The 25,412-nt window shown below is 52.5% G+C and overlaps 1 protein-coding gene across 2 annotated transcripts in view; it reads right to left on the reverse strand.

Moving 5' to 3' along the window:
• Nucleotides 1-1,403: 1,403 nt before the first annotated feature.
• The window catches only part of CADM3 (cell adhesion molecule 3), a 143,813-nt gene continuing 119,804 nt past the window's right edge, over nucleotides 1,404-25,412 (reverse strand). For both annotated transcript variants that reach the window (XM_048828907.2, XM_048828908.2), the window contains 2 exons: nucleotides 23,949-24,074; nucleotides 1,404-15,180 (listed from right to left, as the gene is read on the reverse strand). In XM_048828907.2, the coding sequence (XP_048684864.1) occupies nucleotides 15,062-15,180; nucleotides 23,949-24,074 (245 nt within the window). In that variant the 3' untranslated portion in view covers nucleotides 1,404-15,061. The remainder of the gene's footprint in view (nucleotides 15,181-23,948; nucleotides 24,075-25,412) is intronic.

Genomic DNA, 25,412 nt, shown 5'->3' on the forward strand with positions numbered 1-25,412 from the left:
TCCCCAGGCCCTCTGCTCCCCATTCCCTCTGCTGCCCTCAGTTCCCCGGGCCCTCTGCTCTCCATGCCCTCTGCTGCCCTTAGCTGTCCCAGTGCTGGGTCTGTGTGGTCCTGCCCATTTCACCCCTCATTGCGTGTCATCTCAGGCCTTTCAGCCAGGCTCTGGCACTGGTGATTTGCTCCTCATGCTCTAAGACAGGAACAGGCAAACTATTTGGCCTGAGGGCCGCATCCCATTTCTGAAATTGTATGGAGGGCCGGTTGCGGAGGCTGTGCCCCATCCAACCACCCCTTCTCCCTGACCACCCCTAACTGTCCCCCGCCCCAACTGCCCCCCGCCACCCCATTCACCCCCCCCCTTCCTGACTGCCCCCCCGGGATCCCTGCTCCCATTCAACCACCCTGTTCCCCACGCTCTGACTGCCCCGACCTCTATCCACACCCCAGGCCCCTGACCACCCCCTTAACTCCCCTGCCCTCTATACAAGCCCCCCACACCCTGCCCCCTTACCATGCTGCCTGGACTACCGGTGGCTGGCAACGCAGCTGCACCAGGAGAGGCAGCCACCCAGCACAGCACAGAGACCGGATCAGGCCGGGCTTGGCAGCTGTGCTGCCCCAGGACCTCGCAGCCCCACTGCCCAGAGCATGGCGCCGGCGGCAGAGCGAGCTGAGGCTGCAGGGGAGCGGGGACAGCAGGGGAGGGGCTGGGGACTAGCCTCCTGGGCCAGGTGCTCAGGGGCTGGGCAGGATGGTCCTGCGGCCGTAGTTTGCCCACCTCTGCTCTAAGAGCACTGCTGGTGAAGCAGGGATCTGTGAGGCTACCTGGGCAGCTGTGGCCATGTGTTTCGCCAGCAGTCTCTGACCTGGCAGAGTCAGTCTGTGAGGTGGAATTGGCTTGACCCCCCTGGAATCACCATGGGCAGGTCCCAAAGGCCCAAGTTCTGTGCAGCCAGTCTATGTGAAGTCACTTCCAGCAAAGTGCTGCGAGGCCATTTCCAAGCAGGCCACCCAAATCCCGGCACTGCGCTCAGCTAAGCACTGGGCTGAGTGACCAACGGCAGGTCTGAGCAGACACGAATGTGCCCATGTGTGAACACCGGGCCCAGCAACCTGTGTCTGTGAGCGAGTGTAACACACTGCCCAGGGCAACACATGTGCTCGCGGGAGAGAGAAACTGTGTGTGAGAGAGACACAGGGCATGTGGGAGTGAAGGAGAGGAGCCTGGCTCTCAGCATGAGGAGTAGTTATGGCAGTGGGTGCTGCTCCAGGAGGAGATGGAGGAAGAGCAGATGGTGGGGAAATGGTGCTGTGTCACACTAGCATTTGAGGGGCAACCCGTGCCCAGGTAGCTCTTGCTCGGCGCTGGGTGCCCCGCAGGGAAGCAGAGAGACGCAGGCAGAGTGACATGTACAATCCAGATATATTGATAGGACTGTTTTCTGAGATTAGCACAGGATATTAGAAAGGTTATAAAGTAACACTGACGTTGGTTGTATCCCCTTTATGTACATACAAGAACACAGCACAATACTCAACGGCCGCCCTCCACCCTGCCCCACTGCTCACCCAAACCAAGTGTTCTGAGCATGGTACAAATATGGCTTTCCGGTAATTTTGAGAGCTCAGCGCCAGCTGGGACGAACACAGAGCCTGTTCCGAAGGGGAGGCCAGCTGCCAAAGTCAGCAACGCAGGAATCTCCTCCCCCCAGCCAGACGGGGCACTGTGGGCACTAAGCGCAGATACAGCCTGGCATGCGATGTGGAAAAGGGCCATGCTGCTGTCATCCACCCTGCCCTCAAGTCAGAACCTGCATGGTCCAATGCTCCCCCAGCACTGGGCAGATTAGTGGTGACCCCACCAGCGGGCAGACCAATGATGAACCCAGCCATGGGCAGTCATGCCCACCACCCTCCACTCCTCCTGGCTTCCAACGTGCTCCTCACATTGCTGGATCTGTTCCTTGTTTCTGCAGGAGCTGGGCTCAGGCGAGTTCCCGGGGTCAGTATGGAAATGGAGCCACAGGAGTTGCTGGTCGGTTTGCACAGGAGAACCCCTTGCTTCACTTAACCCTGGAGCAGCTGCTGTTGGGAGAACCCCCACCTCTCACCTGTGGACCCTGCTGATCTCACTGCCTCTTCCCAGGAGCCTGTACCTAAGGAAAGCCAGCTGTGCAGATGGCATGAGTACGGGCTCTGGGGCAGCAGAGCTCAGACTCCCAGGCTGCCCAGGGGTACATGCTGGGATACAGGGGGCGGTGACAGGAGGCTATTGGGAAGGACAGGCCCTGGGACATGCAAAAACTGAATCAATGCTTTCCCTGGGAACTGGCCATTATTTTCTATGTATATCATGGTAGCATCCACTTTACACCAGGCTCTTTCCAACCTGGGCACCACCTTTGCAAGTGCCCTTCCCTCCCTCCTGCTCTGATACAATGGGCTTCCCTGAGCCCTCGTCTCCTGCCACCCTCCTGTCCTACACCCTCTCCTCCTTCAGGCCCCCATGCTAAGAACAGACAGCATAGCTCCTGCCATCCAGCCTCCTGCCCCAGCCTGTGTCCCCACCACACCACTCCACCCAAGCCTCTTTACTGTCCTGCCCACCCAATGCCCAGAGGCAGCAGCAGCTCCCTTTACAAAGGGTTTACATTGCTGGGTGTAGATACGGAGCCAGCGGAGCTGGAGGGCACCTCAGCTAAGGCCACAGGGAACCACCAAGGGGAACCAAGTCCTGCCTCCTGCCATGTTCAGGATGTGCCCTGATCTGCTCAGAACATCCTCTGCTGGCCCAGCATGCAGGGGGTTGGGTCTGGGGCTTTCCTCAGCCCTGTCCAAACCCCACCAGCCTAAGGCCAGACCAATGGCCAGGCCCCAGTGCTCCCCTTCTGGGTCATGGCAAGGAGGATCTGGCCTCGTCCCCTCAGACCTCTTCCCCAGCTGTCCTGGGCCTGCTATAGAGACCGCTGCTCCCAGGAGCCCCAGTTAACCTGTCCCTCACCTACATGAATGTGTGGCCCCCACTGATTGACCCACTAGTGCCTCCCAGGCTGCTGGAGGCCTCTCTTCCCAGCAAGGCCACTGAACAAACCCCTGTTAGAGTGTGCAGGCCCCAGACTGCACCCTGGGCTGAGATGGGTTCCGTCAGGCTCAGGGGTGCAGCACCCTGGGGGAAGGCTGGTTGTTCGGAGAGGTGTGGGGGGAAAATCAGGCTCCTAGTGGGAAGCTAGGGGCAGCTGCACCTGGCGAGCTCCCAGCCTGCCTCACCTGAGGGCACAGACCCAGGGGGGCGCTGTAGAACACAGAGCCCCCTTGCCGGTGGCATCTTGGCTTGGGCCAGGAGAGTTGGTTGCTTGGAGCTCATTGCGGGTCACAGCCAGGGGTCCCAGTGAGGAAGTAGCTGTGGGACCAGGAGCCGTGGAACAGAGTGGCTTCCTTTGGCTACTGCGTTTCCCCGGCTGTCACTCGCCTGCCCTCACTGCAGGCCTCTCATGGAAGGAAACTTTCTGGCTGGCTGCTCATTTCTGTAGCAGAGCGAATGGCGGGTTGGCTGCAGAGCCAGAAGCCGCTGAGCTCATCTGCCACTGCCACCCCATAGATCGTGCGATGGGTCGTGTCTCATTGCTGTGCATGGCTGTTACCAGCCCCGGTGGCTGCACACTAGGCTGAACAGAAAAACTAGCCGGAGAGAGGCGGGGATTGTCCAGACATCCCAGTTACATCCTGGCCCAGGAATGCACCCTCCACACCCGCTGCAGGAGCTAGCACCACAGGGACTGTAGGGAAGCCCCGAGGACCCCACAGGCTCATGGTGATGGGGTCTGTGTTAAGGTGACTGGTGGACTACGCCGCAGCAGGTCTGACACCTGGGCCGGAGCCAGAGCAGCTGCAGCAGCAGTCACATTCCTTATGTGCCACAGGGAGCCTTCAGTGGCCTCTCTGGGCCATAGTGGGTCATGGTGAAGGCCTCAAAGACAAAACCTGCCAGTGCAGGGGTGAGGGACTGATGGGTCCATTCCCAAGTCTCAGGGCAGCAGGAGCTGCTGGGGGTGGTGGAGCAGGGAGTGGTGTGGAGACCACATCGGTTACTGGGCTGCTGTGGGGACAGAGCTGTCCCATTCTCATGAACCGCTGGCCCTTGTGCTCAGTGACAGGCCGGGTCAGGGTGGGATTCACACTCGCTCTCTAGGGGACTCACCAATAGCAGGGCAAGGAATGGACTGCCTCTGGGGCAAGTCTGACCCAGGGGAGGCCCTAGCTGGCTGGGCTGGGGGGCGGGGGGGCCCAGGGGAGGCCCTGGCTGGCGGGACTAGGGGGACACAGGGGAAGCCCTGGCTAGCCAGGCTGGGGAATCCAAGGGAGGCCCTGTCTGGCTGGCTGGGCTGGGAGTCCCAGGGGAGGCCATGGCTGGTGGGGCTGGGGGGTCCCAGAGGAAGCCCTGGCTGGCTGGGCTGGGGGGCCTAGGGAAGGCCCGGGCTGGGGGAGACCAGGGGAGGTGATCCAGCATTTGACATGGCGCATGGCATTTGATGGCATCGCACACAGGGAGATCTCAGGCATCCCGCAAGTGTGGCATGCAGCTCCTGCTCCTGGCTAGAGTGGCCACTGCAGCAGCTTCTTGCCACCCCTCCGCCCGCTGGCAGTGGGAGTCCAGGAGGAGGAGGCGGCAGCTGTTAGGGAGGTGAAGGACAACAGGAGAGGGGCTGGGGGCACAGAATGGGGGATGGGTCCAAAGGGGGGTTGGAGGCTTCCCCTAGCTCCCCCAGTCGGGTCCCACTGCCCATAACAACCTTCAGCACCCCGCCCCCAGGCTACCACCCACGGGGCCTCTTCCCCTAGCACCCCAACTCCCTGCCATACCTGGTCCCCACTGTCTCCCCAGGCCCCTGGCTGTTGCTGGATTCCCTCAAACCTTCTTGTGTCCACCAAGCTGCTCACATTGCCCAGGGCACCTAAAGGGGTAATGGTGACTTGTGCTCCAGGCAGGGCTGCACAGGACTTAGCAGCAAGGAACTGGAGAGGGGCGGTTGGAGGGCTGGGCTGTATGGGTGGATGTAAAGGACCTTTGATGTTGATTGTTCAGTGCAACAATGAGCTGGCCCCAGGAGCACATGTGAGGTCAGCGTGCCTCTAGGGAGATCCCCACTGTCTCTGTGGGGTCATGACCTGGAGACCCCACTCTTTTCATTGTGTCATTACGGGAGACTTTAACTTTCCAGGTACAGATTGGAAAATAAATGTTACTAATACTGGTAGGGCCCAGCTATTCCTGGATGTGATATATGAGAGGTTTCTTCATAAAACTGTCACTGAACCACCACGAGGTGATGCAATTTCAGACCTGGTTTTGGTAAGCAGTGAGGATACCGTAGACAAGCTGGTTGTAGGACATAACCTTGGATTGAGTGATCACATGTTGATTCAGCTTAAATTAAATGGAAGGATCATCAAAACCAGGTCCTCAGCTATGGGATTTGATTTCCAAAAGGCAGATTCTAAGAAATTTAGGGAATCAGAGACTGGACTGACAAGCTCAAGCATTTCAATTCAGAGGTTTGGAATGTCTCCAAATCAACTGTACAAAAATGATCTGCAATTTGCATCCCAAGCAAAGGGAGAAAAGTTGTAGAGAAAGGCTCCAGCCCCAGCTGGATGAATAACCACCTCAAAAAGGTTAGGAGGAGTAAGCAGAGAGTCTCTTGGGAATGGACAAAGAGCTAGATCAGCAAAGAAATCTACCTCGCAGAGGTTAGAAAATGTAGGACTAAAAAGAATTGCTAAAAGTCAAGCTGAAGTAGCTCTTGCCAATGAAATTGAAATAAATAATAAGAGATTTTTTTAGTTCTATAAATAAAAAGGCTAAGGAAGGAGGAGGTTGGACTGCTGTGCAGTGTGCCTGGGAAAGAGATTACAGATAATCGAGATATGGCCCCAAAACTAAATGAATACTTTGCCTTCGTTTTCAATTAGGATGATAATAGGGAACACGTGCATGAAGTCAGATGGAAATGAGTATCTAGGAATGGACATTACCACAAATGTGGTGGAATAAAACTTAACAAGCTTAATGTGCTCAAATTAGGGGACCTGGATAATTTCTACCCCAGAATAGTGAAAGAACTGGCACATGAGATTACTAGTCTAGAAGCAAGGATTTTGAATAAATCGAGCTGTTTGGGGGCAGTACCATGTGACTGGAGAACACCTATGTTTAAGAAAGGGAAAAAAAGTGAGCCGAGCAATTATAGACCTTTTAGTGTGACCTCAGTAGTATGCAAGGCTTTAGAACAAATTGTGAAGGAAAGAATAATTAACTTCATGGAGGTAAAAGATGGAGGGGATGGAATGCAACACGGGTTTCCGAAAGGTGGGTCGTGCCAGACTAACTTGATTTTTGCCTTTGAGAAAAGAAGTGATTTCCTTAGATAAGGTAAGTGCAGTACATCTGATCTCCTTGGCCTTTGGTAAAGCAGTTGACATGGCACCACATAGGAAAGTATTACTTAAATTAGGGAAGATGGGGATCAGCACAAGCATTACAAGGTGGATAAGAAACTGGCTAAAGGGGAGAAGGCAACGGGTTTTGCCAAAAGGTGAATTATTGGACTGGAAAGAGGTGACTAGTGGAGTGTCTCAAGGATAAGTCTCAGGACCAATCTTATTCAATACTTTTATTATTGAGACTTTGGCTCAAAAAGTAGGAGAGTGCTAATGAAATTTGCTGATAATATAAAATTGGGAGGCAGAGTAAACACTAAGGAGGGTTGGAATATTATACTGGAAGATCTGGATGGCCTTGAAGATGGGAGTGACAGAAATGGGATGAAATTGAATAACACAAAATGCAAGGCCATGCTCTTAGGGGTCTAATAATAAGAATTTCTGCTGCAAGTTGGAGGCTCGTCAGTTACAAGCAACAGAGGAGGACAGAAACTTGGAAGTGTGAGCTGATCACTGGATGACTATGAGACACTAACGGATGCAGTTGTGAAAAAGGCAATTGTGATCCTAGGCTGTATCAGGCGAGGCATTTCCAGTAGAGATCGGGAAGTATTAATCAGCACAAGGCACTGGTAAGCCCTCCTCTGAAACACTCTGTAATTCTGGTCACCCATGGTCAAGAAAGGTAAATTCAACCTGGAACAGGTGCAGAGAAGAGCTCCTAGGATGGTCAGGGGAATGGAGGAGTCTTAGGAGAGGAGACTGGAAGAGCTTGCCTTGTGTAGATTAGCGCAAAGAAGCCAAGAAGGGTTATGATTGCTCTCTCTAAATCCACTCAGGGGATAAGTATCAGGAAAGGGGAAGAGCTCTTTAAGCTAGAGGACAGTGTTAGCACAAGGACAAATGGATATAAACTGGCCATGAACAAATTCAGTCTGGAAATCATCAGAGGGGTGAGGCTCTGGAACCTCCTCCCCATAGGAGTTGTGGGGGCAAACAACTCAATTAGTGTCAAGAGAGAGCTGAATAAAGCAATGAGTGCGATTGTGTGATGGGGTTGCTTGTGGTGTTGGGGGAACAGGGCTTGGCAGCCCCAGGGGCTCCCTTCTGGTTTATGTCTTATGGTCCTAAAAGCTCATGCTTCAGGGCTTGAGCCAGCCACCTGGAGAAGTCAGGGAGGGATCCCCCCCATGGAGTTTTTGTTGAATTGACTCTCTTTCCTCTGAAGCATCAGGGTGGCCCGGGATGGAGATGGGGTATTGAGCAGGGAGGGCCAGGGCACTGAGCATTCTCTCTCTTGGGCGCTTAGCTGGCTGGTTCTTGCTCACATGTTTAGAGTCTAGTTGATTGCCATTGGTGGGGTCAGGCAGGAATTTCCCCCCAAGTCAGATTGGCATTGACCGTAGGGCTTTTCGCCTTCCCTAGCAGAGTGGGTGCCAGGATTATCTGGGTAATTCTCACTTAGCACTTCCCTGCCATTGCAGGGGCCTCAGTCCCTCCTTTTCTCTGTCTGTGGTACATAACAGTTTCCTTTCCTGGGGGCTGCAATACTTTGGTCTCGTTGCACTTGTTGGTTAGTGTGCGGGGTCTGGGTGGCGTTGGTGGCCTGGGACATAAAGGAGGTCAGATCAGATGATCTGGTGGGCCCTTCTGGCCTTAAACTCTGTCACTATGACTTTGTGGGGGTCATTGATCAGCGATGCTGACTCTCTTTCAGGAGAATCCTAGGAACCGGGGGAGTCACTGGTGGAGGATGCCTCTCTCCGTGGGAGTCACTAACTGAACCTCCATCTCACCAGGTGACAGGTGGGAAGACTACAGCATTGTGAAGATCAGACCCTCAAGCAGAGTCACTGTCAGTAGGGTCTATCTGTGCGAGTCGCTCTAACTGCAGACCCCTCAGTCCAGGGAAGCCAGTGTAGGCAGGGATAGTCTATCCCCAGCAAGAGTCACCTGCCTGGGAGACTTCCCATGAAATCCATTTACTAGGCATGGTGAATTTAATCATTCCTCCACATTGAAGAGATGGTGTATCCTGTCACTCCTGCACACAAGATATGATGTATCCTATCACTCCTGCACACACGATACATGGTATATCTTGTCACTGTGTCACACACAAGACCCTGTGCACCCTGTCATTCCTGCACATGAGACACGGTGTATCCGATCACTCCTGCACACTTGAGACATGGTATATCCTGTCACTCCTGCACATGTGAAACATGGTATATCCTGTCACTCCCTCACACACAAGACACTGTGTATCCTGTCACTCCTGTACACACACGACAGTGTATCCCATCACTCCCACACTCTCGAGACATGGTATATTCTGTCATTCCTGCATACACAAGATACAGGATATCCTGTCACTCCTGGACACTTGAGAGATGGTGTACTGTCACTTTCACAGAAGAAAGGGAACTAAAGTTTAGTTCAACCTGTTCTATAAAGCAGTTTATAAATAAATTGGAGACAAAGTCAATGATAGCAGTGGATTTCTTTAGAGACAAGAACTCACCACAGGTTGTCAAAATATATTGGGCAGGCCCCAGAATTGCTCTGGCAACAAACCAAGATGATAGAATGACAAGACATGTTCATAACCGGAATCCCTAGATATATGTTCTGACTGGTGAATTCTGATGGGACTGGGCTGCCACTCCTTCCAGGACACTGGTATGTGGGGGATGGGGGAGGCCTCTTGGCAACTTATTTAATAAATAAAATAAATAATAATAATAATAATAATTATTATTATTATAAAGCACCACTCTGCCCCCTGCAAAAGTGCTGAACAACAATCAGAAAAACAATTTCTCCTTAGCTAATGAGCAGTTACCTTGCCTGCCTGTGCTTCAGACTGGACACCCTGAAGGAGCCAACTGGCCAAAGAGGGAGTTTGTCCCTGCATCACTGCCTCCCGCATCTCTGACCCCAGAATCTAGGTTGCCATTGCATTGATCCTGAAAGATGCTGACCAGGTGAGGAGATATCACCACGTACATAATGTTTGGCTGAGTTCTGACAACCCATGGGACCCATCTCACCCCACTCCCTCCCCACTCTCACCCCCTCTCTCCTGCATCATTTTCCCTCCTCACCTTATTCCTCTCTCTGTCCTATCTTTCTTTTTTCACCTGTCTAATAAGAGTCTGGCATAATGGCCAGTCCAGCATTTATCAGCATGCCATTGGAGTGATCAGTAAGGCAAGCTAAAGCAAGGGGCCAGATTCCTTGCTGAGGTCAATCAGCATAGCACCCTTAAACTAAATGGAATTATGTCCATTTACACCAGCTGAGGCTCTGACCTAATAACTTAAACATCTGATTTGGATGGAAGTTTGCAAGGTCTTGGAGAGACCAGAGAGACTATGTGCTGCACCGATGACTTTGCAGCAGCTAAGCTGCCAGTGAAAAGTCACAGAAACACAAAAGATGTATTCTTTCTCTTTCTTTCTTTCTTTCTTTCTTTCTTTCTTTCTTTCTTTCTTTCTTTCTTTCTTTCTTTCTTTCTTTCTTTCTTTCTTTCTTTCTTTTTCTTTGTGTGTTTTGTCTCATTTTGTCTTAAAAAGAATCAGACTTCAATTTTATCATCAGCAACCCACAAGTTATAGTCCGTAACTAATCTATTCCCTTTTCCCTCCAGAAAGACATTGATTACACTCTGAAGCAGCATTCCCCAAACTTTGGAAAGTTGAGCCCTCCCCTGCCACCCCCATGAAAATGAAATCACTTGTGCGCCCCCACCCTGCCCTGCCCAGCTTTTAGATTTGTAATGAAATGAAATGAAATCGTATTGTAAATCATGTCCTTACATTTTTATTTTAAGGAATGATTTCTATTCAATATTGAATGTTAAAGATCTTCATAACAGTATCAGCTCCCTCCATTCACACATACTTTCATAAGCAGTGAAATAGTGGTCACTGGCATCAGAGTTACAACCACTGAAATGAAAGGGATAGTTCACACCTCAGCACTATGACTTCAGGCTCTCTACAGACTCAGGCAGACATCACTGCACTGATCACATTATTAAACTTTTCCTCTCAAGAATAATACTGACTTTTCCAAAAATGAAAATGAGATGGAGAGCAATTGAGACAGAACTGTTGCTCCCCCGGGCTTGATCCTCCCACCCCCGAGGGCAGGGCGACACCCTGCACTGATCGAAAGGGCTCTCAGACAGGGAGCTTTCCCTTTATACAACTTTGTGCACATAAATGGAAAGGGAATAAAGGAACTTTTTAAAATCACTCTCTGTGGCCATACTTTTGGTGTTCCCCCTCGCTGCGTGTTTTATACAAGGTTCAGTGGTTTTATTAATGGTGCTTGTTACATGAAATCACAAGCCACAACTTGATGCAAAACCTCAAACCACAAATGATGGTTTAATGTCATAACAGCATGCTAGATTTTTAAAAACCTTAACCGGGCTGAACCCAGAACCCCACCACTAATACACAGATCAGGTGTATCCGGTCACTCTCTCATATGCAAGACATGGTGTAGCCTGCCACTCCCACGCACTGGACAAGTGGTATATGCTGTCACTATTACACTGTTGAGACATAGTATATCTCATCGCTGGTACACAGTCGAGACCTGGTGTATCCCACCACTCCTACACACTCGAGACACAGTGTATCCCACTACTCCTACACACTCGAGACACAGTGTATCCAGCCACTCCTACACACTCGAGACACAGTGTATCCCACCACTCCTACACACTCGAGACACGGTGTATCCCATCACTCCTGCACACTCGAAACACGGTGTATTCCACAACTCCTACACACTTGAGACATGGTGTATCCCATCAGCCCTACACACTCAAGACACGGTGTATCCCGTCACTCCTTTACACTCGATACACAATGTATCCCATCACTCCTACACACTCAAGACACAGTGTATTCCATCAGTCCTACACACTTGAGACACAGTGTATCCCATAACTCCTACAAACCCGAGACACGGTGTATCCCATCACTCCCACATGCTAGACATTGGATGTATCCTGGCACTCCCATACATACAAGACATGCTGAATCCTGTTACTTGCACACCCTTGAGATGTGGTTAATTCCCTAACTTCCACTGCAGTGGTGATGTATCCTAGAGCTCCCACATACTCAAGAATTTGTGTGTCTCATCAGTCTCACAGCCACTAGAAGGCTGTATCTCCTGCCTCCCATACACACAGCATGAGTGGAAGTTTAGATTTTCCCACTAGACATGTGGGCCCTCCCATTTCCTTGCCACACTCACAGCTGGGTCTCTACTTGGTCCCATGTCTCAGAGGCTTGGAAAATGCTAGTCCCATGTTTATAAGACATGGAACATTCTATAACAGCCATGCACTGGAGGGGTGGGACCTGTATAAACCCCTGGGCAGGAGAGGGGGATCATGCCTTACATCTGGGGTTGCCTTATTTCACACACACAGCTCCTGGGAAGGACACTGCTTACACAGAGCCATGGCAGCCTGCTGCCCAGTGCCCTTTGTTACTCTCCTGAGGCCCATCTTAACCACATGGGAGCCCAGGCCTGTCAGGGCCCCAGGGAAGAACAGGGAACCCCAGGAAAGCACATGGAGACTCAGTCACATTCCAAGGGCCTAGGAAGGCATTTAGCAATGACCCTACCTGGCTACTGCGAGAAGGTCTAGAGATTCTTCAAGGCGGCTGGAGTGCTCAGCTTGTGCCATGCAGACCAGGTGGATGCATGATGAGGCCTCATGGGCCTGCGCCCCATGCAGAGGACAGATGCTGTTTGGAGCCACGGCAGACGCCCATGGTTTGGGACTGAGGGGCCAGGAGCCTAAGCCTAGCTTTGCAGGGTAGGGTGAGATACACCGTAATTGTGCCTGTTCCCAGCAGTGCATGGAGCTATCACAGCCTGAGGCCTGGTTCTGGGACTCAGCCTGGCTTGCCAGGCTGGTGTTGAATTGTGCCAAGAGGAGTGGCACGTGGGGCACTGGCCCTGTGTGTGGGGGGGTGGGGCTGGTTAGTGTCTGTCACAGAGAAGAGAAGCCTTTTGTTCATTTGTTGAAGCCTGTATGTCGGGTGCTGGGGGTTGGGGTCCAGGTCTTAGTTCCCTGTTCCCCAGGGGTGAGACGGCCTCAGTCAGCCCTTGTGTCCAGTCTCTGCTGCCCACACAACCTTGCCGCTGGCCAGGCCCCTCTGCTAGCACTTGCTGTCGTGCCTCTGTTGGAAGGAGCAGCAGCCACCATCACCATCCCCCAGCATCTCACCAGTGAGAATTACAGCAGCCCCCCGGGAAGGGGCCAGGTAATGCAAATGGACTGATATCATTTCCCAGGTGGCTCTCTGATGACCTGATCACCATCTCATGCACTCAGCTGGCAGATTCCACACCGCTCCTGCCTATCGCAGGGGCCAAGACCCAGCCTTGCATGCTCAAAAGCAATGAGTCAGGCTCCCCAACATCCTGAGAATGGCTGAAGAATCGTGAGATTTTCAAAAATTCTAAATTTGGCAGTGGGGGCGGGGGATTTGCCTTCTCTTATTGCAGCCTTTAGGCCACATTCCTGTCATATTCTCCAGCTTTTCTCTTCAACCAGGAGGGCTAGAAATGTACTTTTAAAAAATGAAGGCTGAGAAGCTCAGTTATTCATAGATTCACAGATACTAAGGTCAGAAGGGACCATTATGATCATCTAGTCCGACAAGACTCCAGGAGCTGGGGCTTTGAGAAAAACACCAAATCTCACGAGACACTTGATAAAATCATGGAGTTGATAACAGTGAACACCCCAGAGGGGAATCAGAGGAACCCCCAGCACGGCTGTGACAGCTGAGCCCCTCCTCCCCCGCCCCATAGTCTGGCTGCTCTAGCTTAGTCCCTCGCCCACTTCCCAGGCTGTCTGGTGGAGCCCATCTCAAGGGCTGGGTTGGGGTTCTTCAGTGGGGAATGCTGTGTGCTCTTCGAAGGTGGGCCATGCAAGCTCTGGAGGGAACAGGGCTATGACTCTAGAGAGTGGGCGACAGGTAATAGCCCTGTGGCTTGAGACACTGCTCTCAGGCTCTTGCCTGGGGAGGGAGCTCCCTGACTAAATTTACGGTTTCCAACGCTGAGAGGTCTGATGAGCAAACTTCGCTCTTTCCCCCACCACGTGCAGCTCAGCCCCTGTGAGAACACTTCCTGGGCCGCTGAGCAGTCTGCCATGAAGCTCATTCCCTCCCCTGGCTTTAGCTGGGGTTGCCAGCACCCTGTCTGGTGCAGCCGCTCAGGTTCTGAGCTGTAATGATTCAGATTCTGGGTGGCTAGTTTGTGGGAATGAGGCTGCTCAGCTACTTGTGGCCTACAAGAAAGATGCCTCTTGGCCAAGTCACCTGTGATCATAGCAATGTTTCTATCTCCAAATGCTCCCCGGGCCTTGGCGCTGGGGCAGGTTGACTGGTCAGAGAGCAGGAAAGGCATGACAGCAGCATGGAGGACCAGGACACTCTTACCCTTGTCACCTGGCTCGCCAGGGCCCTGCTCTGCTCATCAGTCCCTGGCACAGGGAAGATACACAAGGATGGTTTCCTTGCACTGAGCATCTCAACGGATGGGTTATTGTCCTGGCTCCAATCTGAGACTTTACAGCCTTTCTTGGAACCATGCATGAGCACTGCAAGTCACCTTGCAGCATTTGAATCTCTCTCCTTGGGTGTCAGTGGGCACTGGAGCCTATGAGCGGCTCCCCACCTGGCAGCTGGCTCCCCTTTGTACATGTATCACACAGGACAGTTCTCCTCCCAGATGAACATTGTCCTCCAAGGATAAAATCAGTGCAGGGCCCCAGCAGGCTGGGTGTGCAATACTGCCCTCCCTCCCATCTCGCTGCGGGGAGGGCACATCCCTCTGGAGAGGAGCCGGGCTGAGTGGCTCCCCCATCTCCTCGCTCTCGCTGGACATTCCCCTGGGCTCTCATGGCTTGTTTGCTGCTGTGGGGCAGAGAAAGACCCCATGTCACCGCCTCCCATCCTCAGCCTAGGGTCATTCCCACAGGTCTGGCTCAGAACACCATGCAGGAGCCAAGGATGGGGGAACACAATGGAATCGTGGCCCCAGTTCTCGGGTGGGAAACGTAAGCAACAGAAAGGGCATCCCAGGCTGCCCAGGCCCATGGCAGCAGGCAGCCACCATGAGGGCTGATTTTATCCTTGGATGTAAACGGAACCAAAATGAAGAGCAGCAACGGAAAGAGCGACATTGACCCCACCCCAACATTCCAACCCAAGGAACCAAAGCAAAGAGCAATCCACAAAACCAAAGCAAAGGGGCCAAAGGAAAGAAGGAAAGTGTCACTCACTCACTGGCTTGTTTGTGTGTTTAGTGCGAGTGTTGGTCACGGGTATGAAGGTACAAGCAAGCGAACAGGGGTGGGGCTTTCAATGTTTTTAGTAATAACGTTTTATACAAGTTCGAGAAGCATCATGAGTCAAGCCGGTCACTCTCTGGTCTCTGTCCCGCCATCCCTCTGTTCGTCCATCCATCCAGGGCACGAGAGAAAATCTGTTGGGTTGAGTGGGGTTTGTGATCCGGTTTCCATTTCCGTCTGGGTTTGTTGGCTCCATTTCTCTTCTCTCAACCCTGCACCCCTAGATGAAATATTCCTTTTTGTCATCGCCACTGGCCTGGCCTCCCTCCGCGTTGATGATGGCAGTGTCAGCATCTGGGGCATCGTCTGATCCTTTGGCCTCGTGAGTCAGGTAGGTACCTGGCAAGGAGAGGGTTCTCATTATCATATGCCTAGTGGTTTAGGTAGCTCTTGGACTCTCTCTGCACCACCTAGGAGAGGGACTGTGTGGCAGGCAGGGCTCAAGGGGGATTCCGGGCTGAAGCTCACAGCTGGAGCTGGCCGGAAAATGGAACTTCCATCCTCCTGAAAATGTTGAGGTTTCAGAAAATATTTCCCCTGGGTGTAAGCTGAGAAGCAGAAACCTTGACATTTTGCATGGGCAGAAATGGAAACAATTGTGCTGTGGGAGAACTGAACCAGAGGTTTGCAGCTGGCTGGGAACTGCCTGAAACTGGCTCTTGTCCATCTCACCTGCAGGTGGGTGGCCAGGTTGCTGGCATTTCAATTTTCCCACCCAAAACTGCAATTTTGCAAAGAGGGCATTGGAAAATCATTCCCGGCCAGCTGTATTCACGGTGCCTGTGCTGAGAGTGCTGCGGCCAGGTGCAGCCTGGAGCCCCGGGGTCTAGGTCAAGAGGCAAGTCTGACCCTGTGTAATCTCCGTCTCCTCCCAGCCCCACAGTGGGCACCTTATTCCTGCCAGCACCCTCCAGGCTGAAGCAACCTCACTCATCAGCCACGAGTTGAGCAGGGTGTGGGATCTTCAGGGCAGGGACCATGGCTGCCTCTGGGTCTGTGCAGCACCCAGCCCGTCACCGCCCCAGCTGCTTGGGACTCTGGGAGTTACAGCCACACAAATAATGACAACCAAGGGTGAGGTGACAGCCAGAGGGGCCAGAAGAGCACCTACCCAGAGGGTGTAGGACAGCGGAAAGCAAAGAAGCCTCCACCCCACATGAACTTTAAACACCTGGCTCCTCAGTATGTAAGTCATACCAACTCTGACTCCCTACACTAGCTGGAGGTGCACCTAGCTCCAAAGGAGCTGAGGGGGTGTCCATTTCCAACTTATACATCATCTCTGAAGCTGGCCTGATGTCATAAGCACATAACGGCCATATTGGGTCAGACCAGTCCAACTAGCTCAGAATCCTGTCTTCCAACAGTGGCTGATGCCAGAAGCTTCAGAGGGAATGAACAGATCAGGGTAATTATTGAGTGACCCATCCCTGGTCATCCAGTCCTGGCTTCTGTCAGAGGCTCAGGGCACCCAGAGCAGGGGGTTGCATCCCTGACCATCTTGGATAATAGCCAGTGATGGACCTATCCTCCATGAACATATCTAGCTTTTTTTTTAACCCAGTTATACTTTTGGCCTTCACAACATCCCCTGGCAATGAGTTCCACAGGTTGACTGTGTGTTGTGTTAAGAGGTACTTCCTTATGTTTGTTTTAAACCTGCTGCCTATTAATTTAATTGGGTGACCCCTAGTTCTTGTGTTATGTGAAGGGGTAAATAAAACTTCCCTATTCACTTTCTCCCCACCTGTCATTATTTATAGACCTCTACCATATCTCTCCTAAGATGAACAGTCCCAGTCTTTTTAATCTCTCCTAATACCCCAATCATTTTTGTTGACCTTTGTAATTTTTCCAATTCTAATTTTTTTTAGATACCCTATGCAGTACTCAAGGTGTGGGTTTAACATGGATTTATATAGTGACATGATATTTTATGATGTATTAACTATCCCTTTCCTAATGGTTCCTAACAATATGTGAGCTTTTTTGACTGCCACTGCACATTGAGTGGATATTTCCACAGAACTATCCACAATGACTCCAAGATCTCTTTCTTGAGTGGTAACAGCTAATGTAGACCCCATCATTTTGTATGAATAATTTGAATCATAGAATCATAGAATATCAGGGTTGGAAGGGACCCCAGAAGGTCATCTAGTCCAACCCCCTGCTCAAAGCAGGACCAATTCCCAGTTAAATCATTCCAGCCAGGGCTTTGTCAAGCCTGACCTTAAAAACCTCTAAGGAAGGAGATTCTACCACCTCCCTAGGTAACGCATTCCAGTGTTTCACCACCCTCTTAGTGAAAAAGTTTTTCCTAATATCCAATCTAAACCTCCCCCACTGCAACTTGAGACCATTACTCCTCGTTCTGTCATCTGCTACCATTGAGAACAGTCTAGAGCCATCCTCTTTGGAACCCCCTTTCAGGTAGTTGAAAGCAGCTATCAAATCCCCCCTCATTCTTCTCTTCTGCAGGCTAAACAATCCCAGCTCCCTCAGCCTCTCCTCATAACTCATGTGTTCCAGACCCCTAATCATTTTTGTTGCCCTTCGCTGGACTCTCTCCAATTTATCCACATCCTTCTTGAAGTGTGGGGCCCAAAACTGGACACAGTACTCCAGATGAGGCCTCACCAATGTCGAATAGAGGGGAACGATCACGTCCCTCGATCTGCTCGCTATGCCCCTACCTATACATCCCAAAATGCCATTGGCCTTCTTGGCAACAAGGGCACACTGCTGACTCATATCCAGCTTCTCGTCCACTGTCACCCCTAGGTCCTTTTCCGCAGAACTGCTGCCTAGCCATTCGGTCCCTATTCTGTAGCTGTGCATTGGGTTCTTCCGTCCTAAGTGCAGGACCCTGCACTTATCCTTATTGAACCTCATCAGATTTCTTTTGGCCCAATCCTCCAATTTGTCTAGGTCTTTCTGTATCCTATCCCTGCCCTCCAGCGTATCTACCACTCCTCCCAGTTTAGTATCATCCGCAAATTTGCTGAGAGTGCAATCCACACCATCCTCCAGATCATTTATGAAGATATTGAACAAAACCGGCCCCAGGACCGACCCTTGGGGTACTCCACTTGATACCGGCTGCCAACTAGATATGGAGCCATTGATCACTACCCGTTGAGCCCGACAATCTAGCCAGCTTTCTACCCACCTTGTAGTGCATTCATCCAGCCCATACTTCCTTAACTTGCTGACAAGAATACTGTGGGAGACCGTGTCAAAAGCTTTGCTAAAGTCAAGAAACAATACATCCACTGCTTTCCCTTCATCCACAGAACCAGTAATCTCATCATAAAAGGCGATTAGATTAGTCAGGCATGACCTTCCCTTGGTGAATCCATGCTGGCTGTTCCTGATCACTTTCCTCTCATGCAAGTGCTTCAGGATTTGAATTATGTTTTCCAGTGTGCATTACTTTGCATTTATCAACACTGAATGTCATCTGCCATTTTGTTGCCCAGTCACTCAGTTTAGTAAGTTTGCTTTGTATTTCTTCAATGTCAGCTTTGGACTTAACTATCTTGAGTAATTTTGTTTCATCTGCAAATGTTGCTACCTCACTATTCACCTCCCTTTCCAGATCATTGATGAATATGATGAACATCACAGGTTCCAGCATGTCACATGTATGTGTCTACTGCTGATGGTTAGATCTGATCATCCCTCTGCATTTTACACACATATCTGCTGGACAGATGAAAAGTCAAGGGAGCGGAGAATACCCTGGTTGGGGCAGGGTGGATGGTGGATGGATGGTGCAGAGGTGGACAGATGGATAGATGGATAATATGTGGCCAATGAAAAATCTCTGCAGATGGTCAGAGACGGGAGGATGAGTGCCTAGGTGACCAGGAATAGACTGAATGTGATGCAGGATATTTAGGTGGATGAGTACTAAAGAAATGAACAGAAAACAATGACATGATGATACTAGACGGACAGGGTGTGAGAGAGAGGTGATGGAGAGTGACAGAGAAGGGAGGGATGCGATTTGGTAGCCTTCCCTATCCTGGGCTCAGGGAGGTGGAAGCTGATTGGTTACAAGAGTCTTGTGGGACTTGCTCCTGCTCTTGGGGGTCAGTGGGAGGCAATGCTCAAGCTGCCAGCCCCAAGGGAGGGAGAATGACCCACCAAGGATCCCCATGTGGTGCTGTGCAGATTTAATTTGATCTGCTTTTAGCTGCTGAGGTCAGGTTGTCATGGAGTCCCTGGGCAATGCTCTGGAACTGCTCCCTACGAAGCCAGTCAGGACTCTGGGGAAGTCTCCTTTCTGTGAGCAGACTGTCTGCAGGACACACAGCTCACACAGCTTCCACCTTCCTGGGTCTCACCTCGGAGCATTCAGCATCCTCTGCCCCTCCCTGCGCTTCCCACAGCGAGTCTGCCCAGGTGGGGTCCTGGGGAAGCCAGAGGATCCTAAACCCCAACTTCGCAGTCAGACATGACTCTCCTCCAGCCAGTAAAACAGAAGGTTTATTAGATGACAGGAACATGGTCTAACACAGAGCTTGCAGGTACAGGAAACAGGACCCCTCAGCTGGGTCCATGTTGGGGAGCAGTGAGCCAGACAACCACGTCTGCCCTTCACTCCATGTCCCAGCCAGCCCCAAACTGAAACTCTTTCCAGCCCCTCCTCCTCTGGGCTTTGTCCCTTTCCTGGGCCAGGAGGTCACCTGATTCCTTTGTTCTCCAACCCTTTAGCTCTCACCTTGCAGGGGGGAAGGGCCCAGGCCACCAGTTGCCAGGAAACAGGGTGTCAGCCATTCTCTGTGTCCAGACCCCTACACAAACCTGCCCTCCAGGGCTCTGCAACGATCATAGACCCTTACCCCACCACCTAGATACTTAAGAACTGCCTAGGGGAAACTGAGGCACCCCCACACTATTCAGAGGAAACATTAAGAATAGTCCCACTTCGTCACATCTCTCCTCCCTTCGAGATCAAACTGAGTGGGGTCACTTTAGCCAGTGACCTGGGAAGTTCAAAGCCACCAACGTTCCCATGGATGCCCCAGCATCTCTCCCATTCCTTGGTAGGAGTTACACCAGGCCCTTCCAGTTTCATGCCCTCCCTTAGGTCAGGGGTGGTCGATAGCACTCGCAGGCCGCATGTGGGAAGGTTTATGCGGCCCGTGCCCTTTGGCCACCCCAAACCCCCCGGGAGTCAAACTGGGATTGGGTCTTCTCCCCAATAAGCTGGCCAAACACAGCCACTTGGTTATAGGACTGTTCAACTTTCTTAACAGCTTTCACTTCATCTGAGACCTTCTCAAACATATCCACACTGGGTCTTTCAACAGGAAAGTCAGTGGATCCATTCACAACAGAAAATTTCTGGCTGCCAGGAACTGAAACTTTCTTGATTAAATCACTTTCACACCCTTCAGTTGCAGTAAACTGCTTGCAAAGACTCCATGAGGATTCCTTTCTCTAGGGCTTTTCTATGCAACAATTCACCCCTCACAGAAATTCTGCTCTTACCCTCTTCACCTAGGGTTTGCTCTAGAGGAACACTTTCCTGAGCAACAACAGCCTCTTTCTGGATCTCCCTTACATCCAGAATCACCTCTGGCCCATTCGGCGGATTCCTACACAATCCCCTTTCAGGCCAACGTACAGACTTCCTAGATAAAAGGTTAGAAGCATTCTCCTTCCCTTTGCCACACACAAGTTCAGGAATCTTTTCCTTCTTGCCACAGGTTTCCAAACCCTCAGCAGGTAACACAATCACATCACCTTCATGCTCTCCTTGTGTCGGGCTAGGATCTCACCCTGATTAGACCAGAGTTGCTACAACCTTTCCCAACAACACACTAGCAACAAGCAAAATACAAGCACCAGAATTGTCTGGTCTCTGGGATTTTACATAGACACTAACTGGATGCGACTGAGTTACAGGGCCATTCTCCCGAGCAGACACAAACTTAGCCCTTCCCTTCCTGGGCTTTAGCTGAATCCAGAACAAACTCTGAGACAACTGCACTACCCTCAACTATCACAGGCTGAAAGGCCCCTTCTGTCTGCTCCACAGACAAAAAAGAGCCAGACACACTTTCTCCTTTACCAGACACACAGCTTGGGATCTCATTCCTCTGGTCCCAGCATACAAGGCCGGTCACAGACAACTGCTTGGAGATCAGGGTAGCTCCCTCCATAGGCAAGTCCATACCCCTGACAGACACAGGCACATTTCCTTCACTGTCACAATTCTCCACCCAGGTAACAGGTAAGGTACAGGGACACTCATCTTCCACTATGCTCGCCTTCCCACACTGCTGACTAGACACAGCCATCAGCACACAAGGCTGCCTAGGCTCATCCAAACTTTCCTTACCAAGCACCTTGCCACTCCCAACAGATACCCTGCCCTGCCTGTGTCTCCCTCCCTCAGCTGGGGTCTCAGCTCCCACTGTGCTCAGCGCTGCCCTTGCTGTCCCAGTGGGGGTAGGCAGCGAGCTCGCTGCTTTCCTCACTGCATCAGAGCCAGCCTGAGCCCCCTCTCCAGTGTGCAAGGGGGGCGGGGAGCATCTCTCTGTCCCATCCAGCCCCAGGGTCTGGTTACAGGCAGGCAGGTAGCCTGAGCCTAGCCACTCCTCCCCCCTGCCAGCCAGGTCATCTGCATTTTCACTGACCATTTCCCTCTCCACCAATTGGTTCCCTGGATTTAAATTCAAACCCTTGGCAGTTACAGGAGCAGGGCCTGGATCCTGTCCCAAAGAGACACAGCCACCCCACAACAGGGTCTCGCAGCTGGTATCCTGGAGAACCCCAACAACCAGCCAGCCCCACCCCTCCTGGGTCTGCACAGGGATCTGGGCTATGGGCAGGGCGAGGGGCTTCGTCCCTAGGACCCTCACCCAGCTCACACAGCCCCTCAGCATCTGAGGCTGCACCACCCAGGGTCTGACAACAGTTCTCTCTGTCCCAGGATCTCGCCACCCCAGGAACGTCTCCCCACTGACCATCACCTTCTGCTCCCACTGGAGGTCCGAGGGGCCTGGCCCCAGGAAACTCCACACAGACATATAGGTTGTGGTCAGGAGTGGGAGCGTGTCCACTTCCCCACCCATCTGGCTGACAGAGTCTATGGCCTGGGGACCCAGCAAAGGAGCTAGACACCAGGGCTTTTCCGCAGGGTCCCCCTGGTTCAAATTGCCAGCCTGCTGAAAGGCAGTGAGGTGGGCATCCACATCCCCCCCATCCTTAACCAGGGGCAGCAATTTAGTCTCGAGGTTCCCTGCGGAACTGGCACCCCGGGGTCTATCCCCGCTCACCCCTGGGAGGTCCCCTATGCCTCTCCACTCCACCACCGCCAGTTCATGCTGCTGTTGCTTCTGCAGCTCTTTCTCGGACTTTTGCTGTCTCTCACAGTCCTCTTGCTCTCTCGGACTCAGCTCCAATCCCGTCCGTCTCCGATCTCCTGATGGGGAACCCGATCGTGAAGACCCTTGTCTGGTCGGGGACAGGAGTCTTGGCGAGGCCTGGCTCCCACTCCAGCTGCTCCCAGATCCTGCTATAGCCCCATTTGGGGTCAGGAATCTGTTCCTTAGAGTGGTCATCCTCCTCCAGCTGCACGATTAACTGTGCTTTGGTGAACTTTCCAATGCTCAACACTTTCTTTCTGCACAGGGTTACAATGTCCTTCTTAAGGAGATGGTGATAGGCCATCACTCCGCTCTTCCCAAGTTGTTGTGGACTCACAGGCCTGTGTGCTCTCAGCTCCCCATGGTTTCCAGGGAGAACTAGTGTGCCAGCCATTCTCAAGGGTATCACCTCTTTGCCAGGGTCGAGCTGCAGACTCCTCCACCCCTGGGACCGCTCGTTTCAATCCCCCGGGGGACCCTGTTACTGCAAAAGTCCTTCTCTCTGGTCACACACTCTTAGGGGTTAACCGCCCCCTGAAACTGTCTCTTTCTGAATCTTCAGCATGCCTGGTCCCCATCAATCCCCCTTCGTTTTAGTGCTCCCCAGTCACTTACTGCAGTAGATCCCACCGCTGCCGCCAGTTGTCACGGAGTCCCTGGGCGATGCTCTGGAACTGCTCCCTACGAAGCCAATCAGGACTCTGGGGAAGTCTCCTTTCTGTGAGCAGACTGTCTGCAGGACACACAGCTCACACGGCTTCCACCTTCCTGGGTCTCACCTCGGAGCATTCAGCATCCTCTGCCCCTCCCTGCACTTCCCACAGTGAGTCTGCCCAGGCAGGCTCCTGGGGAAGCCAGAGGGTCCTAAAACCCAACTCCGCAGTCAGACGTGACTCTCCGCCAGCCAGTAAAACAGAAGGTTTATTAGATGACAGGAACATGGTTTAACACAGAGCTTGTAGGTACAGAGAACAGGACCCCTCAGCTGGGTCCATTTTGGGGGGCAGTGAGCCAGACAACCACGTCTGCCCTTCACTCCATGTCCCAGCCAGCCCCAAACTGAAACTCTCTCCAGCCCCTCCTCTTCTGGGCTTTGTCCCTTTCCCGGGCCAGGAGGTCACCTGATTCCTTTGTTCTCCAACCCTTTAGCTCTGATCTTGCAGGGAGGAAGGGCCCAGGCCATCAGTTGCCAGGAAACAGGGTGTCGGCCATTCTCTGTCCAGACCCCTACACACACCTGCCCTCCAGGGCTCTGCAACAATCATACACCCTTACCCCACCACCTAGATACTTAAGAACTGCCTAGGGGAAACTGAGGCACCCCCACACTATTCAGAGGAAACATTAAGAATAGTCCCACTTCGTCACACAGGTCTCTGCTCCTTCTGTGCCAGGTCATACGCGGCTCCTCTGTGTACGGCAGGCAGGGGGTGCTGTGGGGCAATAGGAGACTCCTTCCCCTAGGGCTGGAACTCTAGCTCCGCATGATCCATGCCCAGCACGCCCCTGCAGCACCCAGGCCGTGAAAGCAAAACACTTGTCCCCCTCATGGCAGTGCCAAGCCCCGGGAGGCTCTGGAAGAGCAGGGGACGGAGAGCATTAAACAGGAAGCAATCATGAATAGGCCGAAGGCCATTGGCAAGAGAGACTTGGCTGCCTTCTCCTTCCCACCTCTGAGAGGCCAGCCCGTGAGCTGAGCTGTAGGCAGTGGCCAGGCCTTACCTTTGTGCCTGATTAGGTAGTGTGCCAGGACGATGAGCAGGCTGAGTAGCAGAAAGACAATGACTGCGACCACTCCACCAATCACAGCATGGTATGTGCCAGAGGAGGAAGACATCGGGCTGGCATCTATACATGTGGCAGTGCAGGGGGGAGACAGAGAGAGAGAAAGGTGTTTACAGGCCCTGCTGAAGTCCTGCGTGGTACAGAAACTCTCTCAGCACCAGAGCTGGGGGTCGCAATGTGTGTGCCTGGCCTGGCTCCATGTGCCCTTACATAGAACCTTGGGGTGCTAAGGGCACATTCCAGTAGAGCACAGCTTTCCCCATGGCTGCGTCCTTCCTACCAGCTGCCAGGTCCTAAAAGCTGGGAGTGAAATATTACCAGTGGGAGAGAGAAGTGCAGAGCCAGAGAGAGGAGAGGGGCTGCCAGCAGAGATGAGAAATATGATGGAGGCAGAGAGGGGCTGCCGGGGGAGATGGAAAATGTGATGGAGGCAGAGAGGGGCTGTCAGCAGAGATGGGAAATGTAATAGAATATCAGGGTTGGCAGGGACCTCAGGAGGTCATCTAGTCCAATCCCCTGCTCAAAGCAGGACCAATCCCCAACTAAATCATCCCAGCCAGGGCTTTGTCAAGCCTGAGCTTAAAAACCTCTAAGGAAAGAGATTCCATGGATGAGGAGAGGGGCCGCCAGCCGAGATGGGAAATGTGATGGATGCAGAGAGGGCTACAGCGGAGATGGAAAATGTGATGGAGGCAGAGAAGGGCTGCGGTGGAGATGGGAAATGCAATAGATGCAGAGAGAAGCTGCCAGCAGAGACGAGAAATGCGATGGATGCACAGTGGAGCTGCAACGGAGAAAGCTCTTGCCCCAGTGCAGTGGGGCTGGATGCAGGCAGAAGAGGAGGAAACTGGGAGGGAAGTGGAGAGAGAGAGGCCAGAGCGGGTCCAAGAGCCTGGAGAGCTGGGACTGGGCAAGAGGTGAAACCCCACCCCAGTCCCTGTCCCTTTCATCTCTCCCCACCCCATCCTTGCCCTCTCTCCTCTCCTTCCCTGCCCATCTATCCCCTCCCCTCTCCACTCTGCCCCATCCCTACCCACCCTGTCTCCTCTCCTCTCCTTTCCCCGCCAGTAGCACTGGTCACAGGGTGAGCGACCACCCCCACATGCTCATGCCCCTCCCTCCTGCCCTGCAGAGCCCTGGCTATTCCAGTCTTGGGCTCCTGCCCAGCTCTGTGATGCTGCCTCAATCCCAACCTGCAGCCCTGGCTCTGCCCATGCCCTTCAGTCCTGCCCCATGGCATGGCATGCTCAGGGGCTCTATCTCCATTGCTATGACAAGCCCTGCTCTGCCAGACTCCTCTGTCTCTGAAACAGCACAGCCTGTGCGATTGGCTCCTCTGGCTGTCAGGAGCACTTTGCCTTGGAAGCTGCCATGGCAGGCAGGTGACTATACTCGGAGCAG

This window comes from Caretta caretta, chromosome 24, assembly GCF_965140235.1.
Source record: "Caretta caretta isolate rCarCar2 chromosome 24, rCarCar1.hap1, whole genome shotgun sequence".
In the NCBI taxonomy this organism is placed as follows: domain Eukaryota; kingdom Metazoa; phylum Chordata; order Testudines; family Cheloniidae; genus Caretta; species Caretta caretta.